Raw genomic sequence first — 25,449 nt, 5'->3', positions numbered from 1 at the left:
TATCCATCACATCCTTCCCACTCTTCATTGTACATTATGATGAAGTACAGCAGTAATTATGATGATTAAACAGCCTTAACCAGTTGATAATAAACCACAATGGGCACTTAAATTAACCTTAAATGATCCTGAAGGTAATTTCCCAGTCCATTTGCAGATACACTTGTACATATGGTCAGATTCATTACTAAGTTTCTCTTGAGGAAAAATCAGAGACCATAAGGAGCTATTCAAAAACTTTTACACAGTACATTTTTTATATTTTTCAAAAGGGATGAATGAAGGAGAGTAGAGCTCTTGCTGGAGAAGCCATACAGAATAAATCCCTAGAGAACAGAAATGACACTCACTTTGTCTTCATCAAATAGCTTGGGGTAGCCAGCCGCTCTTCTCAATGTGCTAAGATGATAAGACTGCAATTAGGTTTTACGTTTAAATTAATTAATCCATTTCCCACTTAAGGGAGCAAGACATGATTTAAAATGTCTCATTTTCAAGCAGTTTTTTTTTTACAAACTGCATACACTAAAAGGTTGGTGAGTTCTGTGGAAATAATTCCCAAGAGGTAAAATATGAAGGGAGGTTCAGTATAAAAAGGTGTATTTTAGCTGATGGAGGTACATGTTCTCATGGTAGATGGCAGTTAAGTAATCACACAAGACTCAGTGGAAAATGTTTTCGTTATTCTTACTTCATTAATATAGATAATTTCATATAATTAATGTTTAATTTCAAGAGACCAAACTAAGACTGTCATGTGGGATGTTGAGTGCTTTCCAACATTTTCGGGAATTCTGAGTAACATTAGCCTCTAGGTGGCATTATTGCACAGAGCGTCGAAGCTATGCAGCACATTCAGCTGATCTGAGATGGCTAAATACAGTTTGTAATGCATTTACCACAGATGGTCATAGAGTATCAGACTGTATTGCAGATTATTTCTGCCACAGAGTGTGAATATAAAACAAAACATGTACACGGTATGGCCACAAATCTGCTTTGTACAGAATGATTACAGCTACAGAAACATCTTCTGTAGTAGAACATCTCTTGAGTATGGCCTGGGCTCAGCTGGCAAAGAGCTGCAATAACCCTCATCTATAGCACATCCAGATGCAGTACACACACACACACAAACACACACACACACACACACACACACACACACACACACACACACAAAAACATCTTAGTGTCCCAGAACAGATGGACAGGGCAGGACCTGCTGCGGAAGACTGCTCACACTATTAAAATAAAGCCACAAAGGCAAGAAAAGGGAGCAAATATTAAGTTATGAAACTGATATTAAAGGAGGTGCCTTGAAGAGTAAATACTGCAGCGCACCACTAGAGTTTGAGCATAAAAACCTAAATACATGATGGACAAGCATACTACATACATAAGAATACTGTAACGACCAGTTTCTTTTTATTATATCAACTCCAGACACATCCACTTCAGAAAGACTGCCGTATTTTATGGGAGGTGAGATGTTATTACTACTAGAAGCCCAACCAATAGGAGAAGTGAATGCTACTCTGTAGAGCGAGACCAACCTCTTTATGCTGTGACTCTGCTGCATCAGCGCAGCCTGGTTCATGGCCCGGATCCAGCCATTCATGTCCTCCTGTGTGTCCGCACTGAAGAAATATGTCCGCATCCCGCAGTGTTCTGCCTGCGAGCCAATCACAGAGTTCTTATTGTAAATGTAGGAGCGCATTCCTGTATGGCTCGCCTATCAAAGACAGGGAAATTGAGAAGGAGAGGGGGGGGTGAGAGATATATGAAAACTTCCCACTAAAGACAGGAAAAAGCCACCAGCGAGGCTTACAAGTTGATTTCTTTCTTACTGAGACTGACAGCTGTCAGCTCAATGAGGACAAAGTTTTACAGCAACATTTTCTGGAAAAAAAAGGGAGGGAGCAAAGTGCTGCATCATAAATAAAATATAAGCACTGTGCTGTTTCTGGCAAAAAAGGGCATGACAGGTTATATTTTTCAATTACTTTTCAAAAAGCTTGCAGCAAAAGATATACAAACCCTTTGCACACATATTGATACAGAAATATACAGCAACTACAGCAATCACAGTAATTACGGGTATCTGCCACCACTTTAATAAGGATACAAACACACACAAACACACATCCTAAGTATTACCGTACCTTTTGTTATTTCTATGTAGTGGAATAAATCTGTCCTAATAGCTTGACTACAATATATACAAATGTTCCAAACTCCACTGAACCCCAGGCGACTCATATGCAGACATCCAGCTATACAACAGTAAAAGATCATTTAGCACCTTTTTGCACGATTACATGGCTTATGGCTATTGTATCATCTGATGTTTACATCCCAAATATGTTTCATTCACACACTTAACATACAGAAAAAGAGGTGCGAAGGATTATTTAGTGACATTCAATCAATCAAACCGGACTGTATGCCTCCGTAATCATAATCGTACATTTTTGTGTAAAATGCTACTTATTTCACATTTGTTCTAAATTCACATTCAAAAATGAATTTCACTACAAAATTCACGAACAGCTGCTGACACTAACACAGGAACATCCGTGGCACTGCACTGAATGTCATTATGTACACCATCAAAAAAGCCTCATCTTCAGCACGGAAAAGAGGTTCTTCAGTAATTATAGAGATACAGTTTATCGTAGCCATATCCTCACAATGGAACTCCACCTATAATAAAATACTGCATAAAGATGTGAAATCAGTGCAAAGTTGAGTTACTTGTAGAGGGAGCTCTCTCCTTTTATTTTGTTTTGTTGATGAAATCCGAGCATGTCACAATAGCTATAGCAAATGTACGCAGGATATTTTAAATGAAGAAACTGTATATGACCTTTGAACACAAGCTTAGGTGACTGAGAGTCCTAAAAAAGATCCTGACCGTACTATTACCATAGTGCAATCAATCTAATGAAAAACCTTTACTTTTAAGGCAATATGTGAGAAGCCAAACACTGCAAAGTAAAACCAACAAGGCACCACATGAGGAGAAACATATTAACGGTTTAGATTGCATGTTATATTGTTGACAAATTATAGGGGACGGATTGTTGATGGCGGCGAGCAACAAAACAAATGCAATGAAATCAGAGAAGAGTATAGAAAAGCCATGCTGTCCCACCTCTCCTGTGATGATGAGATTGCGATAAGTGATATGCGGCTTGACAAGACAAATACCAGAGCTATTGAGCATAGATAGATTTATGACACTGATTAAATGACTAACTACGACATTGAAGGTGTTATGTTCTACCCATTGACCACATTTATACGCCACATTTATAAAATTAGTTAGCTTATTAAGTATTTGCATATTCACATACTCTTTTTCCTGTTCTGTGCTTCAGCACAATGGATTTGAAATGAAACAGTGAATTTTTGAGGTTGCAGTGGTGACTCACAGTTTGATTTGTGTACATCCATATTGTGTGAAAAGTGCACAGTGGGACTATAGCTTTTTCATTGTCCTATACTGTCCAAGAACTGGGGGACCATATTGTACAACTAAAAAGGGTTATAGTGCCTTCATTAACTAAATTTTCTGTATCTCATTTCAAATCAAATTTGCTGAAATTCAGAAACAGTATCAAATGTGTCACTGTCCAAATACTTAGGGACCGCACCGTACATGTAGAGGACATTTTTTAAAATGAAAGCTCTGCCTTTTTCCCCCCGAAGATTTACAGCGAAATCATTTCCTAAAACTAATAGCGCTCTGGCATTGTCCACAAATGACTGTTGCCGTACACGACAAGACGTCCATGCACATTTCGAAATGTGCATTCAGCAGCTAGTAGCATGATATGAAACAAAATGAGCTGAGGATGGCGCTTCACTGGTGAGGCTGAAGTGAAATCAAATACCTATTCATGCAAGACAGGAAGCCTGTGTGATTCAGGACGGACGCCCGCAGAGAACAGTACTCACTCCGCCCGCGCACACACACCGGGTCACAATGGGAGGCAATTGACCAACAGGGAATGAGAGAAACACAGTGAGATGAGCAAAAATAAGAGAACACAGCACAACAGGAAGTCAGAGCAGACCAGAGCTGACTACATACTGTAAGAGAGAACAGAAATCGCTCTGGTGTTTGTCTTTTCGCAGGTCTTCGCAAGGGCAAGAATGAGTGACGGTGGCAGCATTGTAAGTGTTTGGACAAAATCGGACACATTATCGTGGCATCATGGCACTGCCTGAAGTGCAGCAAATAAGGTAAAAGAGAATCTCTAAAGTATATATTTCAGAGGAGTACTGTACTGACATACACAACTTGTCACTTTTCTCATAACTTCTCCATTCAGCTGATGTTCAAATACATTTTATTACTGAGAAGAGTTTGTGTCGTCATCTCAAGTCCGTTATTTCTGCACAAACTGTGGTGTTAAGTCAACTGTACATGTCACTCACAGTCTGGAACATCCCATTGTTCAACAACATCAGACCTCTAATGAGCTGTTGTCAGGCTTACTTAGCAGTAACTGAAATTTACCAAAGCACCTCAGATACATGTAATGATATATCCTGCTCTTTAATGCATGGCGGCTCCGGGAGGGCTGAGGGGAATAAAGATCTCTTAAATACAAGGTGACTCATTTCATCTAACCTCACATATACTTCATGGCAAGCTCTGGGAGGAGACGGTGCAAGGGTAGAAAATAGGCTTTATGTATAATTAATATTCCCAGCAGCACAATTATCATACAAATCCCATTGTATGTAACATGATCTTTAAACGCAGGGAGATATGCACCACACGAGCACACACGTTCATACTCACACGGACATGCACTTACGCTCACATACATACAGAATCCAAGAAGAAAAAGCCAAAGTACAAAGGAGCTGAGAGGATTGCAACAGCATGCCCTGAAGCTGCAATGGTGCATCAAACATTCAGGCACTATTGTTCTTTGCAACAAGCTCTTTGTTTCCACAAAGGAGGAGCTGGATAATGTTAACACTCTTGCTGTAACCAAAAGACATAAATCCTCTGGCAGAATTCACAGAAGGAAAAGAGGAAAAGACTTTGTTCTGCATGCAAGGAAAATTTCTGTTGCACACTTTCAAGTAAAATGATATAATTAGGGTTTAGGTTTAGTATAAGGTAAGGTAATATAAGCAGTTAAGGTATAATAAGCAAGCTATGTACCCTTCAGATTTTACTGAAAGAACGAGAGTCTTGCGCTGTGCACACCAAAGTGAAGACTACACTGCTGCTGCCTCTTCAGCACACTGGTGTAGCTACTGAAAAACCGAGAAAAAATTGCTTCTGCCCCTGTCCACCATGTCTGCTTTGTCTGAAATGCATATGCAAATTTGAGCAGATCATATACATTAGAAATCATGACCAGAATACATAAAGGTTTATACTGCAGTCATCCACTGTAACACCCACTATTATGTTAAAAAAGGTAAATGACCTTCAGAAATCAAAAACTTTTTAAGGAATTCAGTAACTGATGTGCTTTAGAGCTGCAACAAGAACTTGATTAATCAAACAGCCGATTGACAGAAAACTAATCACCAACTGTTTTGACAATCAATTAATCGTTTTGAGTCATTTTTAAGAAAAAATGCCCACATTCTCTAATTCCAGCTTGAATGTAATGTGAAATGTGAATATTTTTTGTTTTATTTATTCTTCTGTCATAGTAAACTGAGTATCTTTGGGTTGTGGACTGTTAGTCGTGAAAAAAGAAGACATTTAACATCGGGCTTTGGGAAACAGTTATTTACATTTTTCATCATTTTTGGACATTTTAAAATTAATCGATTAACTGAGAAAATAATCGTCAGATTAGTCGTTAATGAAAATAATTGTTAGTTGCAGCCCTAATGTGCATGCAAAATATTTCTTACTAAAAGAATGTAATCATCTATTGTAAATAGGGTTGGGTATTGTTTGAAGAGTCTGTACCAATACTGAAACTTTGTTCACTTCCCTATTTTAAGAATCTAACCTTGTTTTTCTTCAAAAACCCTTTTTTGTTAATTCAACAAAATAAGCCAAACTTGTCAAACGCATATGTGTTTAATGCAGTCTTAATATATTGTAAACAGCTGTAAGACTTAAATAAAATATGTCTATATCTAGAAAGGTAACAATAAGTAAATAAAACTAAAAAAAATGATGCCAACTTTTGACTATTTTTGATACTCTGTTTTGATTGGTACTCAAGTATTGAAGTTAAAAACCCAGCCCTAATAGTAAATCATAAATTGCCTTTAAACAACTAGAATAAGAGACACATGAAAATACAGTAAGATGTAGGTAGCAGGGAGTGCACAACCAGTATGTGGTGATAGTTATCTAGTAATAAAGTTGTAATTAATATTCTTAGGGCGATCATAAATAACAAACACATCATGCTTGGCTACCCATGCACATGAAAATTCAGTTTATAGATCTGATTCAATACCACTTCAGTGTTACCTTGAAAGCATATTTGCGGTTTATGTGGTCATCAGGCTCAATTGGTGCAATGACATAACTGGGCAGAGGGATGCTACCGAGCACTGTCTCCTCTCGGCTGTCTGTGAAGCAAACACACACACACACACACACACACACACACACACACACAGAGTATTGTTATTGGCACCCAAAAAACTTGACATATAATCCTGCAAAGATCTTTTATTGTGTTTACAAGTGACTGCAGATTTATGAACAGCAGGAAAATTAGCGAGGCATAATTCATGGATTACTCTTGTCTGGGTGAGGCCACGTGGCAACATGTGGCACTAGGTGGCCTGTGGCTTATCTATTATTCAGTATGATTAATGGAGGAGAGGAGCTAGATGCTATGGCAACACAACCACAAATTACATCCCAAAATGAAAAACTCAAGTTAATCAGGAGAAGTGGGAGGAAGAGAAAGCTGGTGAGTGAAAAAGATAGGAAGAGATGTCATAAGTCTAATTACAAGCTGTTGTTAATCAAGAAATTTATCTTCCATTCTTCTCTTCACTAAAGGTTTGTATGTCTGATTTGACAGTCGTTTAAAATCATTTCATTTCTGTCTGTTGTTTGTCTAACCATAACACTAACCCTGGCCGAGTGCACTTTTTTTAGACTCACCTTTGTAGTAAAACAAGCAGTAGTCTGACAAAACAAACCACTTCCGTTTCCACAGTCGCATTCCAGAGCTGTCCTGGAGGTGAAGGATAAAACGCAACACACAGTGTTTTTAGAGATCATCCTCAAAGGAACAACATTTTTAAATCACAATTTAATTAAAAAATGTATTTTGGGAATACTGTGCTCGTTAGCAGAGAGCGGGGAGGAAGAAAAGACTTTGTGCATATTATTAAAACAATAATTTAATTTCATTTAAGTTTTTTTTTTCTTTCTGTGCATTTTGCACAAAGCTGCAGTCTCTACATTGAATGCAGAACAAAAGTGTTTGACTCTTTTTTGTTTTATACTTTTAAGAAATATATGCTCTCATCAGACATTCAAGTCCTTATTCAAATGGCTTTGCAGTTCAGTTTGAGCATTCCTTTACAGTCCATATCATATTAAAATAACAGATAACTGATAAAAGCATTAAGAAGAAGAATTGAAAAGACAGTCGCAGGGGAAGAATGCACTGCAGAGGATCAGTGAGGGAACCCTCATTTGAATGTCATGTTTATCCTACTCCAGTTCACAAGGTCGCTTAGACACCACACACAGATACACCTGCTGTACAGTGAAGAATCTCACCTTCTGCAGGGAGGGATAAACTGTGAATACTGTGATTAACATTCTACAGTGTGACATATTTGTACCTCTGTTTACTTGTTAACATGCACTGTTAAACATGTGACAAGTGGACTCTTTTTTTTCAGTCTCACAACAACCTCTGCTCACCTGTTTATAGAGCCAGCCTCTCACCACCACTGGGATGTTGAGGTTTCTTTTAATAGCGTGATCCCTTTTGCCAAAACTGTGTACTTTCCCCGCACCCCTGGAGCCCTGCAGGAAGAGAAGAAAAAAACATAAGAGTTGACAATATGGTTGTTTTGTTGAAGAACTGCAAGTCATTTTAGTTTGCTTACATTAAGTAAGAAACAGTAATTCATAGAGAGGGATACTGTCCTCCACAGAGCAGAATAATACAACTGCACAGTTTAGTTACTTGGAAAGCTGCCTTCTCTCTGCTGCACTTCCTTTCTCAACACCCATAACGAGAGGTGGAAATACCAACCAGCTATTCCCGTGGACGTGCATATCCATTTATAAACTGGTATATTCTCAGACAAGGTCATTTCAGACTACATATTCTCTGCAGAAATTACACTGTATAACAATTTTTCTCAGGTGCTTTTCTACACAAATATCTGGGGTTGTCTGGCTGATAGGCTGGCTAAAAGGAAACACAAGTGTTAAGAGGACAAATATGCATTCCCAATTTCTTACACAGAGTCATGAATGTGTCACGATGATTAATGTCTTAATCAGACATAATAGAAAACACCTGGAGGACCACAAGCTATCAGTCACAGAAAACAAACATTGCACAATTAATGAAACAATCACAAATATGTTTGAGAATATCTGCAAGTAAAACTTTTAAGAGGAATTATATGTGTATCTAACATCAAGTTGCACTGACATTTGTTGTAGTGCTAAACTTGTGTGTGCAGGAGACTAGTCAACTGAAAAGGATCCAGAGGCAGCATGAGCTATATACAGTATTTCATATTTCATCATGACTCCATTACAGCCCTGTGTTCCTGTATTGTGACTCATATTCAATGACAAAACATGTTTTCAGCTAAACATTTCCATGATCACTGTGGAAAAATAACAGTAAGTCTATCAGAAAGCATACACCACACCCCTCTCCAGCCGAACAGGGTGTGTGAGTTTTATTATTCTTGAAAAATTACTAAATGATTGTTCTCTGTGGCCATTAATCAGAATGAGATAATGTCTTCAAGAGATGATTAAACCAATTTATCAACATGAGCATTAATAGTCATACAGAGAACACCAAAAGCAATTAAAAATTTGGTCACTTAAAATTAATGTCAAATAAGAAAATCTGAGAAAACATTTTAATTTCTGTTTTAGGATATATAAGTCTTTAAATATTCTTGGACTCTCAGAGAAGAGAAACACTGCTGCTCACCTTTGACCCTGAGGTGGGATCCGCTGCTGTTGAGGTCACCGCCTTGGAGGACTCTCTGACCATGCTGGGGGATCTCTGATTGGCCGCTGACTTGGACATGTGGGATTCTATCCTACAGTTGTGAAGGCAACATGGAAGAAGATCAGTAACACAGGCAAGATGAGCAGCATCGGATAGTGATGTTCCTTCTCAGTTCCTCTGACAAACTACTGACATGTAGTGAAACAGAGTGGGGTCCTTTGCTGAGCTTTCAGATATCAAGGATATGACTATTTCCTGACACCGCCACGCGACCTGTCAGAGCCAATGGCTTTTCAGTGGATGTGTTAACAGTGGAAGCTTTTTGTTCCACATACTTTAGTGTCACTTGGTCTCACACTCACCCCCCAAGGCACATATTGTATACACACCCAGATAACAACTCAAAAATAAACAAAAGCAAGAACCCAAGTCTTATCTTAAAGCCATATGCACAGACTTCATCTCTCTCTCTCTGTCACACACACACACACAAAGACTATCCTTGGACAGCTTCCAAGGACTCCACATCCCACCTCACATTTCCTCATGACATCATTATATTGCTACGGATCCAGGATAATCGTCATGGAAAAAATACAGCACGGCCCATTCAGTTTGAATGACGGGCGAGCCAAATAACAGTTTTTGTTTTGTGGTCCACATTATTAAGAAGATTTTCAACAGGGTATTTTTGGCCTTGACTACCATATTGCATACATTACAGTGCAAAGTGTGTCCTGCGTCAGGAAAGGCAGCAATCTAATCCATCTAAAACATATCACTAAGAAGGTAACCTTGTATTGCTGTAGTGTTAGGGAACATACTGAATGAGGGGTTAGACTGTATAGTCAAATACCTTGTTATTTACATAATTGTAGGGACATATTGATTAATTGGTGATATTGTTTTATTAGTGTCCCTACAAAACATCGCCTAGGCCATTAGAAAGTTTTTATCACAAATGTATTGGTAGTACAGTTAAGTGAATGAATGATTAAGGGGGAAAAATAATTAATACTTACATTAAAAAATGTAAAAAGAGCAAAATAATGTTTTCCTGAAAATATAATATAACATATTTTACAACAATGGTAACATATTCACATTTTTATTTGACTTGGCATTACTATGTGTAACAATAACAATAAGTATTCAGAAGTGTTATCAATCAGGGAAAATGCTGTCACCCAAGCTGTACCGGATATGAGTGAGCATACTCATTAAATGCATCTCTGTTGTCAATGTCAGCATCACTGATGGTATAATTATCACCTACAGTTGTTTCATTCTGAACTAGCTGTGAGCTGCACAGTCCAATTGTAAATTAAACACAATATTTAGTTATATTATTTAGAGGATGATTTATCACCTGTGTTGTCCTAAGACCTTCAGCACTTCAGTTCCCTGTGTTATTACCATAAACTCAATTTAGGAAAAAAATAATGATAGAGTTTTTAATGCTTACTCTACTCTGGTCAGTCTAGCTGTGAATGATAACCTTTGAACTCTTGCCTGTTGCGGTGGAGAGAGGAAATAAGAAATTATGTTTAAGTATAACTTTCTACATGGGCTGAACAACATTGTAGCCACAGTCATTTGTGTGTTGCCTAATACACACTAACTCCTAAAGGTTAATGGAATGAGGTAGTGAACAGTTTCACCCTTCAGCACAGAATTACACAGATGCAAGTTGCAATCGGCCAGACAAATTGGACTATTTCAGTTGACTTAAAGTGATTACTGCGATACATCTTTCAACACCACTGCAGAAAAAGTGCACAAGTGCAATGAAATTATGTTAGGAACATATATATATATATAGATAGATATATAGATATATATATATATAGATAGATAGATAGATAGATAGATAGATAGATAGATAGATAGATAGATATACTGTATATAAAAGTAAAATCAAGCAAACAATAATAGGAAAGTTAAAGCATAGCTTTGAGTTAAAGACAAAAATAATAAAATATAATAGAAGACAAAATCTAATAAAGAATATATTGAGATTAAAGGTGCAATATGTAAGAATTAAAAATTCCTTCTCATTAATGACACCGGTGGTCATTAAGTGAGCTGCAGTCAACACCCTATTGCTTGCACTCGCGCACGTGCTCATACTCCGTCAGTGCTTGTGAGCAGCGGCGCTAACATCAGCTAGCTAAAAACAAAATATCACAATACATTTCGCATGCTTTGCAGTAATGTTAGCTTACCTGTCCAATGGGAAGAAAGCCAGCTCTGTGTGGGACGTTGGCGGACTCCATTTCTAAGCTAATGTTAGCTAGTGTTGCACCCTGTTGGCTCTGTAGGAGGATGGAAGAGAGGCAAGGCACTCTGAAGTGCGCATAAATGTCACATCCTTTGGATTTTCCTAGTAAAACCATCCCAAGTTTGTTACATAGAAATCAGTCCACAGGTTGTTATAGGCAACCGAGAAAGTCGGGGAAGGTCTAATTTTATTATTTCTTCACATTTTGTTGATAGCTTTAAGTTTTGAATGTTTTAAACTAAAAGTCTTACATAATTCTTACATATTGCACCTTTAATAAATAGGTAAAAATTACAGTTTTTCTTAAGTATTTTTTCTCCACTTACCACCTTTTACCACTAGAATTTCTTATACTTTTTCCATGCTACTGCAGCTTTTTGTATTACGTGCTCAAAAAATGATGCATCATAAATAATGAGAGACTCTGAGACAGCAAGGACCATTCTCTTTGATTTAACAAGGTCCCAGCGATGTTTCCTATGAATTTTAGTCCATGCTGATTCAGTAATAGCATGCAGTTCCTACAGATTTTTCATCCACAAATGCTGCAAACCTCCTGTTACATTTCATTCCAAATTTACTCTGCTGGATTGAAATCTGAAAACTGTGTTGATCACTGGATTAAAATGAAGTTACTCTCATGCCTCTGGAATCATCTTGCAATGATGATTATGGCACATTTTTTGAGCTATTTGAAAACATGAAGAATGTGATCCAGAATGGACACAACTGGTCAGCAACAATGGTATTGATGGACATATGGTGTTCTCATGCCATTACACTGCCAACACCACCATCCTTACACCTCTTCCACTCCTGTCCACCTACTTTTTTTGGGGGGACAGGGGATGTTTAGAGAGAGATAGCAGGTCAGCAGTATATGCCACATAAGTGGCATAAATCATCTGAAAGCTGGCACCCTGAAGATTAATTTGAGATGCAGCACTGTGTGTCAAGTTTTTCTAGTAATAAATCTGTAATGAACATTGTGTTAGGTGCCTATTCTAATTTTGAAAGTTTAGAGTGTGCAAGGGCTTAGAACATTATGATGGAAGTATATGATGGCCATTCCCATGCTCAATTATGTCTCATAAATTGTTGCAGCAATTTGGGTTGATACCATTTTGGTGCAAAATTAAACAATTTTTGACCACTTAGGAATTGATAAATGTGATTATCCTAGAGGTCACAATAGGTCATTTTATATAGTGAGGTCAAGTTTCAAAAAATGTTCTCACTACAATGAACTGGCTACATTGGGGACTAACATCATCACACATGAATACAATTGGGCTCATTGAATCCTCAAGAGTCTCAGCTTCCCAGTCATACCAAATTTATGCGGTTCCAAGACTGTTTAGGGACACCAGTATGCAGAAATATTCAACTAAACCATTTTTAGAATAGGCAAAAATAACACATTTACACTACATACAAAAAACTGCATGTTTTTTGCCCAAAACTGCATGGAATTAGGATAAAGTGGGCATGTCTGTAAAGGGAAGACGCATGGGTACCCACAGAACCCATTTTCATTCAGATATCTTGAGGTGAGAGGTCAAGAAAAATGGCCTTTGAAAATGGCCATGCCAGTTTATGCCTCGCCAAAATTCAGCCTAACTTTCGAGCATTATCTATCCCCCTTCCCAACAAACTAGCATGATATGGTTGGTATCAATGGATGCCTTATGTCGTCTAGTTTCATATGATACCATCTATCTTCACTGTAGCTTTAAAACTGAGCCCACTACAGCCTCTGAAAGACAGTAATGTCACCCGCAGACGCCAGCATCCTCGAGGAGATTAACAGAAGCCAGGACAGTCTGTCATGTTAGTTATACCAGACTCCTAACATCTCTATGTCACATTTTAAATTGAGATCTGTTAGACCACAGAACATGTTTCCACAATTCTGTCAACAGGTTTTGGTGATCAAGTGCTCACTATAGCCTTATCTTCCTGTCCCTAGCTGATACTAAAGGAACCTGGCACATTCTTACGATGCAGTAGCCCTAACTTCAGCATTTTACAATTTTTCAGAGATGCTCTTCTGCACTACTTGTAGACTCCTTGTTGTTGTTAAGGATCCACTCCAGACATGTTTTAAGATATACAAAATTGTATAAAATTTTAATAATTTATGTCTGATTGTTTTTCCACAAAAAATTACAGAAATATTTAAAATTATATCTCCTCCTTCCCCCTAACTGAAAAATCCAGAATCTAGGAATATGCAAATATTGTTTGTTTCAAAGTTTAACTGCTGGACAGAAGACGTCTCCTACTACATGTTTGAGTGGAGTGGAGTGGAACTCTGACCTGACCTTATAGGTCTTAAACTGCACTACTCTTAATAAAGGAAGTGGAACTGAAAATACCACGTCTGTGATGCTGCGACCACCAGGTCAGGCATCTGGGGTCAAATCATGTTCACAATCTGTTCTGATATTTAGTTGAAATTAGTCATTCAGGATCGAGGCATTATCTGACTACTTTATATACTGACTTGTAGGCATATAATTTCCATTAATGTACATCCATACATATTCCATACCACACATATCACTTTTTAAGGAAGATATATGGTTGGGCAACTAATACAATGTCTTCAAAAGTCATCTGCAGCCAGTCACCCAGTATAATTGAAATGCAGTTGTCCAGTTCTTGGAAGATCTACTTCATGACTACACAGTATGAGTAAGCTTGCAATAGGAAACAATATGTGACCTGTCTCACTGAGAACACTGCCAGCAGCCCACTGCATTGTTTCGCAAAGGGGTTAAAAGGAGCAGTAAGTCTAATTTTTTCCTGTGTTGTGGGCAGCACTACACTGAAGCTAAGGAAGAGGAGATAAGCCAGGGAGGTGTGTCAGAGACTGAAACAAAAATGCTTGTAGAACGAGGAGGAAAAAAGACCACAGTGAAACAAAACTTACAGTATCTCACCGCCTGGCCTGCAGCCAGTATTTTTACAAGATGTTTCTGTCTTATTGAGGGGACTCTACTGTTTATGTGAAGCATTCATACTGTTTACCACCACTGTCACTAGAACAGTTTCCCAGGAGATTTGTTGTGGCATGTGGTGAAGAGGGGCGATATTTCACATTGTGTAGTGTATAAGGGTGAAAGACACTAAGCTGTATTTCTTCCTGCTTCCCTTGCTGGAAATGAGGGCACATTCGACATTTTTAATCCTTTCAGGCAGCAGGTTTCCATGAGAGTTGACAAATTGATCATAGTGTGATAATCAATGACAAAGTCAAAGGCTTCAGGCCAGCAAGGCATAAGATAATCGACCACTCCATGGGGAAGAGCCTCCTGAAGCCTTTCTTTTCTTGCTCTGTCCTCAATCCCACATGGGTTTCATGGGAACACACTGACGTTCTCCTTAGTTGGAGGAAGTCAGTGTTTCATGGAAGAAACCTACTTCCTATTCAGATATCATTATACACAGAATAAAGCTAACAATATCACGGTGACAGTGAACAGAAGCAACATTTTGCAGTCACCGTGAGGTCATGCCTCACACATTTGATACCAAGACTGCACCCCAGCTGTCACACGCTCCATTCATCTCTACAATAAGATTATAACAAGGAGGGTGGAGGAGAGAGGCACAAAAAAGGGAGATAAAATAAAGCAATGTTGGTCAAGTTGCAAGTTGGTCCAGAGGTTGAAAAAAACAGCCTTAAACAGCAGTTAGCAGTTTGTGTGTACTGCAAGATAAAGTATTTGGAGTAAATGCCTTAATAAAATGTGTTAAGTAAATGAGTTAAAAGAGCTAGTTTAATTTTATTACAACACATAACGTATAACTTACAATGTTACTGAAAGGACCTACATCTACAAAGCAAACCAGCACAACCAACAAAAATAATTCTACACAGATAAATGTTCAAATGTTCACATTTACCCATATGCTGTAAGACGAAGTGCTGTTTGATGTTACATAATTTCTCTGGTCATCAAAGCAGGTAATTGATTATTAAAACCTGGTGCAAAATCTACTGTTCTGTTACAGGTGTATGTTACACAAGACTAATCACACATTCATGGAATGTGTTCACTGTGGCCTGGTGTCGCACAAAGACTGGCAGTCACGGGAAACAAAGTTAAGGCAGATATATGCACGGATCAAAACTGTACGAAATAGCTAAGTACATTGTTTTTAGTGTGGTTACCTTTGTAGGTAGGACTGGTCATCATAGGTGGGTGATAAGTTCAATCTGATCAAAAGGTCAATAAAAAGTAAATTAAGAATATAATACTGATTGTCTCTTTTAATGTGTTTGTTGAAAGCAGTATCCCTCTCTTAACTGGCAATCAAGAGGTGATTGCTGCAGATCAACTGTTAATGAGGAAAGTGGTTGAAGTATGTAAAAAATAAGTTGGAGTTTTGCTTCAATAATTAGAATTAAGACAACATTTTAATATGCTTACTGTACACGTGGAGTCAAGGTTTCTTAACCTTGTCTTCCCTGTTCCATGACATTCTTGTTTATGTTCTTGTGGGAGGGGCGTTAGCTTGATACTATTCTTGGTGTTACAGGCTTAAAGAGATTAGGCGTTGCATTACAAAGCAAAAGAGTCATTCTGTAACTGTTAAAATATGCAAGTGAGGCAACCATAACTTCTAAGCCTCTTGATGGTATACAAATCCATGGCTCAACAGACTTGAAACAGGGATAACAGAGAGTTGGAGGACAGTGGAGGATGCAGATGAATCACAATCAGTTTTGTGCTGCTTAAACAGAACAGCTTTTAATCAGTGAGAGTGTGGAGGTCACATACTTGTCTCTCAACCTTCTTCTGCCTGTAGTGGAATCTGCACTACGCATGTGATCATCTTACACCAGCCAGCTTAAATATGATCAGACACCTGCTGCATTATATTGTGCTCTAAGCTTTGATGGCTTTGCAGGATGAGATTCCCACAGTGACATAATAAAGCATTAAATCCAACTGTTATATGGCGAAGTAAATGAAAACAGTGTGGTCATTTTTCTCAAAGAATCGTTGTCTTTTTATGGTATTGTATATTAATAAAATCTAATTCTAGAGAAAAAAATCATGCAATTTAATTATTTAAAAGAAATGTCATATGTCAAATGTCAAAAATATATACTTGACACAGAGATGTCTTCACCAAATTGGATCAGTCTTAGTCTAAGTCACACACAGTTGGGTTTCCTTTCCTTCCTCCTTTTATGACTTCAACAAAATTGAGAGAAATAGCCAGGAACAGAGCTGAAAAAAACAAATTCTTATAATAAAGCCAACATTAGCATAACTTGGCAGATTGATGTGGCCGATTCATCAGGGCGTGATATGAACACGGTCAAAAGAATATGTGATTTCCAGTTGCGTCATTACCATAAATTCAATTAAGGCAATAATTTGAAGAATAATACTTAAGAATCTCCGTAATCCAAAGTCACTGACATGTGCAGTCAGTTATGAATACCCTGGTGATAATGAATAAATTAAAATTTATTGAGAAATTTCAATGTTCATCTACTAGTGTTCTGACTATGACTGCAGCTCATTTTCCTGGTGAACAGTTCAAGTCCAATATTTTTACTCTCTTTCTTACAGCAGAATAGACCCCCTGTGATATGCTTCATCAGGGGAGGAGACAGGCTATTTCTCACTCTCACTCTAGTCACTCTCATTGCATGACCTTGAACTAACCTACTTGTATATTTAAGCATTCAGTCTATGCATCACTCACCTGTCTTGTAGTGTGTATTCTGTGTTTTCGGGGGAAATCTGTCCGGTCACAGGGTGCCGAAATGATGTAGCCCTCAGGTTGTGGCTGCAGGACAGACAGGACATGGAGAAAAGAAGGGATGGAAAGAAAACAACGGGGGAGGGGGGGGGGCAAAATCAAGTCATTAATCATATTTCCCTTTGATCACGTCCCTGCATCTCTGCACAGCTGTGTTTCTATTATTGGCTGAGGTTACAACAAAGCCACATTAAGTTTCTCATCTTGCAATAATACTTAAGTCAACTGTAAAAAATCTACAGCAGCACTGAAGCCTGGTCAGGAACCACAGCTCATATTCTTTTACACAAAGCGTAGGGCTCAGCACTCTCCCTTAGCCAGCTCACCAGGCTATATTGATTTCAATTACAAGGAGTCATTCATTGCTTTAACTAGGACATAAATGCATGTTACTGACAGACAAATAGCTGGTGCTGGTGTTGAGAGGACTGAGATATTGTCCCATGATTCTAATTCTCCTTGTTGTTATCCATTGAATACTTATACATGACTGGGCAAGGACACTTAGGCTGCTTCATTCACAGTTTTACAACAAAAGAAAACATAATCCCAGTTAAAATCTAGTCTCTTATCATACCACTGATATATTATTAACACACTGCCCATATCTACTATGTTCACACACACACTATCTTGTAGTATCTGGGTAAATCATCTGTTGTCAAACACAAAGAGATCAACAGCCCTGAATAAACCTTTTGTCTGACACATTGAAGCATAGCCAGGCCAGCCTAATTCAGTGTCATAAATGGATAATGTTTCTTATGCTTTATACAAAAAAAAAAAGAGATTTAGTCCATTGCTTATCTTTGATATAGTAACCCGACACCCAACCTTATCATCTAACCATCATAGCAGGTAAAACATCAATCCTAGCTTTCCATTAGTTGAGTTTCTCCAAGGATTTACACAAAAACACACTACTGCAGAGATCCTGTAAGGTGTATGGCTACCCAGGATTAGTTAGTTGCCACTGGTACTCAGCATTGCCCTCCATTATCCTCTCAAACTGTGTCACATTCTTTGAGATGCTGCCAGCTTTCTGATCCTTAGTGTACCTATGAAAGCTTTAGAAATATTTGTTCTGTAGTAATATTATACAATCTAATGTTATGAAAGAATTTACTATTATCTAGTAGCAAGGGTGTGTCTGTGTGTGCTCTCTTCTCAAGTGTAACTGGTGAGGAGACAGTAATTTATCTGAAGAGGACAAGAGATAAGTGCTGAAGCTTTTCTCCCATTCAGACTGGCTGAAAAACTGGTGACAGTGATTGGGTGAAATAATGTACTGCACTGTAATATAATGCTTTTAAGTCTGGCTTGTGTTAGTGCTGGATTTTATTCCTCATAAACTCTTCTTATCTTCTCTTATCACCACCATACACATCTATTACAGCAGAAAAAAACACAATACTATTCTTCAACAGAAGCTGGAAAACGCTGCACAAGCATGCAATAAAAACAGTAAATACTGTTGTGCAGAAGCAAAATCCACATGCCGTTTTTCCATAAACACGCACACTAGTACAGATAAATTAATAGCTGAGATAATCATGTTGACACTATCCTCACTTAAAGCGTACCAGGGGTAATTAAATGACTATATATCTAGCAGAATCCTCTGAAGGACAGCTGCAAAGTTTCAGCACTACAAAGGTGCAGAATGATACAAACAGAAAGTGGTGCCTCACTGCATCACCATGCAGCAAAGGGAGGGGAGACAAACTGAGCAGGGTGGAAAGATTTATGAGTTGACATTTCAGAAAAGTTCAGAGGGCCTATTGAACAGGAATGATGCTGAACGATTCTGCACACACAAATATGATGTGAGATAAGAACAACATGTAAAATTTACACATACACTCATGTAAAAAAAAAAAAAAAAAAACCTCTTTGGTTACAGTATTTCCACAAACACATGCACACACAGATGCTTGGCCAGGCTTGTTCCCGGTAGCAACTCATAATTTGCTGAGCTGCACTGGGCACAGCACTGCACCAGCATCCCCTGTTAATTGGGAATCTGAATTCTTTGAGGCTTTTGTTTTAGCCGCATTACTTCTGAACTATTTGTCACGGAATTTGCAGCATCCCCAGTTAGTGTACAAACACTGCAGCACAGTAGATGTATTTGTGTGCAGAAATCTAGCTCCCATCAACGCTTGTGACAATGCAGTCCCGAGAGGGAAAATGAACTCCTGCTGCAGATGAGCTATAAAACTGCCTTCTGGATTATGTTCTGTACTGGAGAGATGACATTGTTTGCAGCACCAGTCAGATGTAGCTGCTTGAATTTAATGTCATAAAGATACTGTGATTTCACATTAACCCTGGACTTCATATAAAACAATATTTGAGATAGTTTTAAGAAAATCTCAAAATAAAAGCAGGTTCAGCATTACTTTATTATTACTTAACTTTACTTTACTATTCATTTGAATGCAGTCAACTCCACAGCTATCCTAATCAATAACCTGTGTTTCTTGATTCATAAATCTCTTGGATATTATCATATTAAGATGTAAAACATAAAACACTTGAGTTGTCACTCTAATTCATTACAAAAGCAGTTGCAGATGCACAGGTGCACTGAAAATTCTTAATTCAAAGAGACCTCAAGATGGAAGATTTGATAAAATGTATCCTCACTTCAACATACCAGTACTCATCCTAAGAGGTTCTATGTTAGACACAGATCAAGGTTCAGGAAGTTTTCATTCCAAAATCAGGTTCTGCCACACACTCCTAGCATGTTACTGAGCACTGAACACTAAGCATCACTTCAAGTAGCAGATAAAGAAGAGAAAGAATGACTGGCATCTCTCTTTGCAGAGAGCCTCAAGAGGGGATTTCTCAATGTAGCAGGGTTTACATTTACAGTACAAATGTTATCACAATGTAAACAAGATCAGGGCAGCAGCAGATCTTCTATCAAAAACTGGTGTAAAATGGGCATCCTTGGCTATGAAAAAAAACAACTGAGAACAGATTTCAGTCAAATCTTCGTCTGAGAAATGTGTAGAAACAACAGCACTGCAGCACACATAAAAACATGCTCGCTCTCTCTCTCTCTCTCTCTCTGCTGCCCAAATGCACAACTCTGGAGTACAGGGTTCAGCCCTGGCATGCCATACCAATTTTTTTCCAGCAAAACAAGAGGCTCAGGGTAATCCCTGTCCAACACAAGGGCTGAGTCTTTGCGGCAGGGGCACCAGGGGCAAGGCTTTGTGTTTTGAACACCTCTCCCTCTCTATGCACACAGATAGACACACATTGAGGCTTCACACCGCTCCATAACACATAAAACACATGGATATCACCATCTGCTTACAGTCTCAACTACTGTATCTCTTTTCACCACTCCCCCTTTGGAAAAAATCCCAGTGGAGAAAAGTATATCCACTACTAGCACAGACTTCTCTGTTCTTGTGTAAAGACTTCAGCTACTTACTATGCTCTGCTGTATCGTGCGCACAGTGGAGACAGTCTCACCTGCTGCGAGAGAGTGAATCATCGTGAATCAGCTGCTAGACTCGCTGTGTTGCTGCGGGTCATGGAAATCCGCTCGGCGTTATCAGGGCAGGTGGAGGATGCAGAGAGGGTCTCTAGTAGCAGCTGGCATCCGCAAAGAGCAGAGTAGAGTGGAGCCAGGGGGATGAGAGCGGGAGGGGGAGCTGTTTATCTCCACTTTCTCCTGCTCGATCATGCCTGTCTGAGAGTTTCACACCACACTTGCAGAGTGGATGGTAGAGATCCAACTCCCTCCCATCAGGGGAATACCTCAGTTGCTTATCAGATCCTCCTCCCTTTCCATTTTCTACTTCCCTGTCTCCATCTCTCACTCCCTCTTTCCCAGTGTTGAATTTGCTAAGTATTCAAGGAAACAGTAATTTATGTGGCTGCTAGAGGAAATGCTTTACCTCGGTAGTTCTGACAAAAATGTCAAAAGGGTATTTTTTGCTCGGCTCAATCTTTGCCAGTTTCTTAGAGTCAGAGCTTACTAATGTGCTGCCCATATTTCTTCTATAATGTAGCTGTCATATGTCACATAAATGTATTCTAAATCATGTTTCTAAATCACAAGAGTGTACCGCTGGTATCCTCTGAGCGGCAGTATTGCAACAAAGGTATTAAAAACAAGAGAGAATGTTGGCAATTGTGCTTTCATCACCCAGTAAGATAACCTTCTTTGATTGGCTTAATCATCCACATTCTACAATACCAATAAGTTGCTCTGTATACACTTTAAAAGTTCACATGAAAAAAAAAACTGTGGGCAGTGGAGACGATCTGAAACACACTCACACACCTGCAGCATTCACAGCAGCAGTTCTGCTGTGTAGTCAGTGGACTGATTCTTAAAACTATTCAGATGTCAACAAAATGAGTTCACATTGAACACAAGACAAACAAGAGAGTTGAGTTTTTAATCCACGACCCAGAAATAAACTGTAACTTATAATACTGATAACTTCTTGGGTCCCTTCAAGGGCACCTCAGGGTCATTGGTTACTTTTTGAGGCACTGGTTTAACAGTAACATTGACCTTTGACCTAGGTTAAAAGGGAATTGAAACTAATCCTGTGGAATGTGGGCCGAGGGAGCAGGTGGTACCAACATACTGTAATCCTGTTGTAAATATTGAGAACCAAGGAATGGGGAGCCAAAGGAACGCTATGGAGTTCAGAGTTGTAGTTTCTTAGAGGTTTATTACAATCACTACTATGTTAATTCCTCAGCTGATTAACACTAAAGTGATTAATTAAATCTCCATTTATATGATATAGTTAAAAATGACTTTGTGATTTCATTTATGAATATCTATTGCCTTTATTTTTGGTTTCTTTTTTTCCCTACACTTATATCATTTATAGGCACCTTAGTCTAATTCTTACCTTGCAAGGCAGCTGGATTCGTGAAATCACGACATCACGCGAGAATCCATCTTGACAGAGTTGACAAAGTTATGCGCTTGTGTCCGAACCACTGATGGTTTGGACCAATCAGCATCCTATGAGGATTCTTGCGTGATCTTGTGATCTTGCGAATCCAGCTGCCTCACAAAGTAAGACTGTGATAGATGGTGATAGACAGATGGTTCATCCAATCACCTGTCAAGTATTTTTTCGAAGTGCTTGCCCTTTTCCTAAAAGTTTCCAAGGACGACTTCTCAGATGGTTCTGTGTAACAAACCATCTGGTGCATCAGGTTAGTCTAACTCAGTGACATGTCTTGATTTAATTATATTCAGACAATGTGGGGGGTGGAGTGCCTGTTACTTCTCTGTGGACACGACTTTAAGTTTGGAGATTAAATGATTTGCAAGATCCAATACCATAAGCTAAAAACATATTAAACATTATTATTTGGTATAAATTTATTATATGTAATAATATATGCTGCTTTTAAATGCTGAAATAAACTGATTATAATTAACCACTGAAAACTTTAATTCACAGTCACACTTACAGCTAATGCATAAGCTCCACACAGTTATAAGCTATTCATTATGTAACAAACTGAATTTCACATAATAAACATGAAAAAAAACACTTCTTATTGACCACATACACAGACACACAAACATTTAATATGTCAAATTTCTTCTGTGCAAGATGTTGTGACATCAAGACAAATCTTCAAAACTGTACATCCCTATTGAAAAAAACAATAAGATGAGGGTTGAGTTGACTGGTGAAGAAGAATCTGTGACAACCACAGTAGCTCAACAGGAACTCATTGCAGGAACCAGTGTGATTGTAATAAATGTCATATACTGTAGCAGCTTGCATTTTGCCTTACATTGTGGCTCTGAGTGAAGTAAAACACAAATCAATGTTATGCAATTCTACTAATCACCAGAGAACACACAACAACATCATTTAATTTAGTTGGGCTGCTGACTTCATTTCCAGACCAATTCAATTAGCTGTAATGACTAATGTATCATTAATATCAGCAAGCTGTTAGTGAACAGATGATATACCTCTGCAGAATCCAAAGAATAAGATAAAAACAAAGAAAGGTTTTGGATATGCACACATTACAGGTTAAATAAGACGCCAGGAATACTGAACTCTGTACTGACAGTCATTTCTGTCGCCCCACCCAGGCAGTGTTAATGCGTGACGGAGTGTGACAGGACATTACATCATGAGAGAGAGAGATATCATGGACCTCCAGAAACACCCTGTAGCATGCAGGCCTAGCAGGCAGAATTAATTAAGTTTTAATAACAGTGGCTTGTGCACAGTATCCAGACAGAGAGCCATTAAGGAGATAAGCATTCTGCAGCACAATTTGCACATGTTGACTGACCTTTATCAGTTTCATAGCAGAGCACTGCAGCAGCCTTGCTCAGCTTCATTTCCCACCATTGTGTGGGAATTATCTAGGCAGTCCCATCGCAGAGTTATTGGGAGATTCCACTGTCATTCAGTATGGAAATGAAGGTATCCAACCAAAGACATCTCACTGACTGGCCTTTCACTGTCACTGCATTCATTCACTTCTATCATCATCATCAGCATCATCATGGTTTACAACAGCAAGCTGAGTTGACAATGTGACACAGTGATTACAACCCTACTGGAAAACAGTTAAGGCTGATTTACGGATGGTCGCTCGAGAAAAATGACGTATTTTCGGCAGAAAAAAGTGTCGCTCGACACTTTCCTTTCATGTCGCGCACCTGGAGAATTTTGTGATGTTGCGGACACCATTATATTTTGTCGCACAATGTGATTAGGTAGTGTTACTAACATTGTCATGGAGATTGTAGTTTTCACTGAACTTCCTTATTGATATTTTGGTCTGTAACTTTAGATAGATTGCAACAACCTTGTTTAGTTAGTCCCAGTCAGGATGATGTAATGTAACTAGAAAATGCAATTTCTGAAGAAATTGCGGTGTGAATGCAGGCTGTTGAAAGGCTGATGCTAAACTGGATTGCTGGCTTTAATTTGGATGAAGAAGCAGCTGAAAGAGCATGAATGAGTTTGAAAAGTGTTTGAAAAATGGGTGGGTCAAATTAGGGAAATCTCATTCAGCGGTGTTGAATATTTTCAAAAAGCATGAATGGGATTTAAAAGTTGAATAAAACTCCTAATGTAAAACCTAATGTATGAAAGATGTGGAACATTTTAAGGTTTGAATGGAGTATGAATCAGTAGAGAAGAAAATGCACAAAAAGCAGGCGAAGCAGTATGAATAGTTGGAAAAGTTGGAAAGGGATGAAGGATGCAAAATACAGAGTAAGCAATCAAAGAGTTCAAATGGGAGTTTTAGAGCAAGGACTTAAATGAGCTTAAGTATACTGAGGAGTTGAGGTTTCCTTTAATTGTCTTTGTTGGAATAAGGATGAAACATCAGCTGAGGTCTAAGACCTGACAAGAGTTGAACTATCAGCACTTTTATTTTGAAAAACTAGGTCCATCTCTACTTTCCTATTAACATACAGTGACCATCAGGAGCTCTTATTTTAAAAAACAAACCTCATTCTGAGCTTCTTGTTAAGATACAGTTACTCTGTGAGGCTTTTATTTTGAAAAAAACAGTCTCACACTGAGTTCCCTGTTAAGATAGTTATCTTCTGGAACTTTTATTTTGAAAACTAGGTCTAAGCCTGGCTCATCCTTTTATGATAAAGTTACAATCTTGGGCTTTTATTTTGAAAATCAGAAATAACAATGTGTGTGTGAGTGTGCATGCTTGTGTGCATGTGCGTGCAGTGTGTAGACTGAGAATTTAACTGTGGAATTAGCCACAGAAACAGACGTGTGTCAGTTTCTTCTCAGAGACTGAGTAACAGGTTGCTATGGTGACAGTGCCCCATGTGGCAGGGGTGAGACAAGCACCCGCATTCATATCCATTGCCTAAGCCAAAATTAGTCACCGAACAACTTCTTATAACTCAAAAACTAAAAGTCACATCAAAAGAAAATTCAGTTTGAGCAACCTGAGACTTCACTTACTAATGTAAAAGTCTGAGAAGGGCTAACATTTCATGAAACTTGAATGATGATACAAAAATGTTGCATTAATGTGAGAAAGTCCAAAGTATCATGACCCGTTTAACGCTTGAATGACGTTTCTAAATGTGAAATGTGGAAGTGAATGTATGAATGATTTGGAAGAGGTTGAAGATTAGTGGTTTTGAATGTTTTTCTAATTGACGTCTGTTATAACTAAGGTTCCAACAAA

General features: G+C 38.4%; 1 protein-coding gene across 9 annotated transcripts in view; it reads right to left on the bottom strand.

The window, feature by feature from the left end:
• plekha7b (pleckstrin homology domain containing, family A member 7b) overlaps positions 1-25,449 on the bottom strand; it is an 80,952-nt gene that overhangs the window by 24,589 nt on the left and 30,914 nt on the right. For 8 of the 9 annotated variants that reach the window (XM_067588080.1, XM_067588097.1, XM_067588106.1 and 5 more), the window contains 6 exons: positions 17,191-17,274; positions 9,159-9,270; positions 7,895-7,999; positions 7,121-7,193; positions 6,473-6,573; positions 1,557-1,735 (listed from right to left, as the gene is read on the bottom strand). In XM_067588080.1, the coding sequence (XP_067444181.1) occupies positions 1,557-1,735; positions 6,473-6,573; positions 7,121-7,193; positions 7,895-7,999; positions 9,159-9,270; positions 17,191-17,274 (654 nt within the window). The remainder of the gene's footprint in view (positions 1-1,556; positions 1,736-6,472; positions 6,574-7,120; positions 7,194-7,894; positions 8,000-9,158; positions 9,271-17,190; positions 17,275-25,449) is intronic. The other variant, XM_067588152.1, reaches the window with a different exon arrangement.

This window comes from Thunnus thynnus, chromosome 1 (assembly GCF_963924715.1).
Source record: "Thunnus thynnus chromosome 1, fThuThy2.1, whole genome shotgun sequence".
NCBI lineage: Eukaryota > Metazoa > Chordata > Actinopteri > Scombriformes > Scombridae > Thunnus > Thunnus thynnus.
The sequence above is the reverse complement of the archived record's forward strand: the minus strand, read 5'-3'. Positions and strand labels throughout refer to the sequence as shown.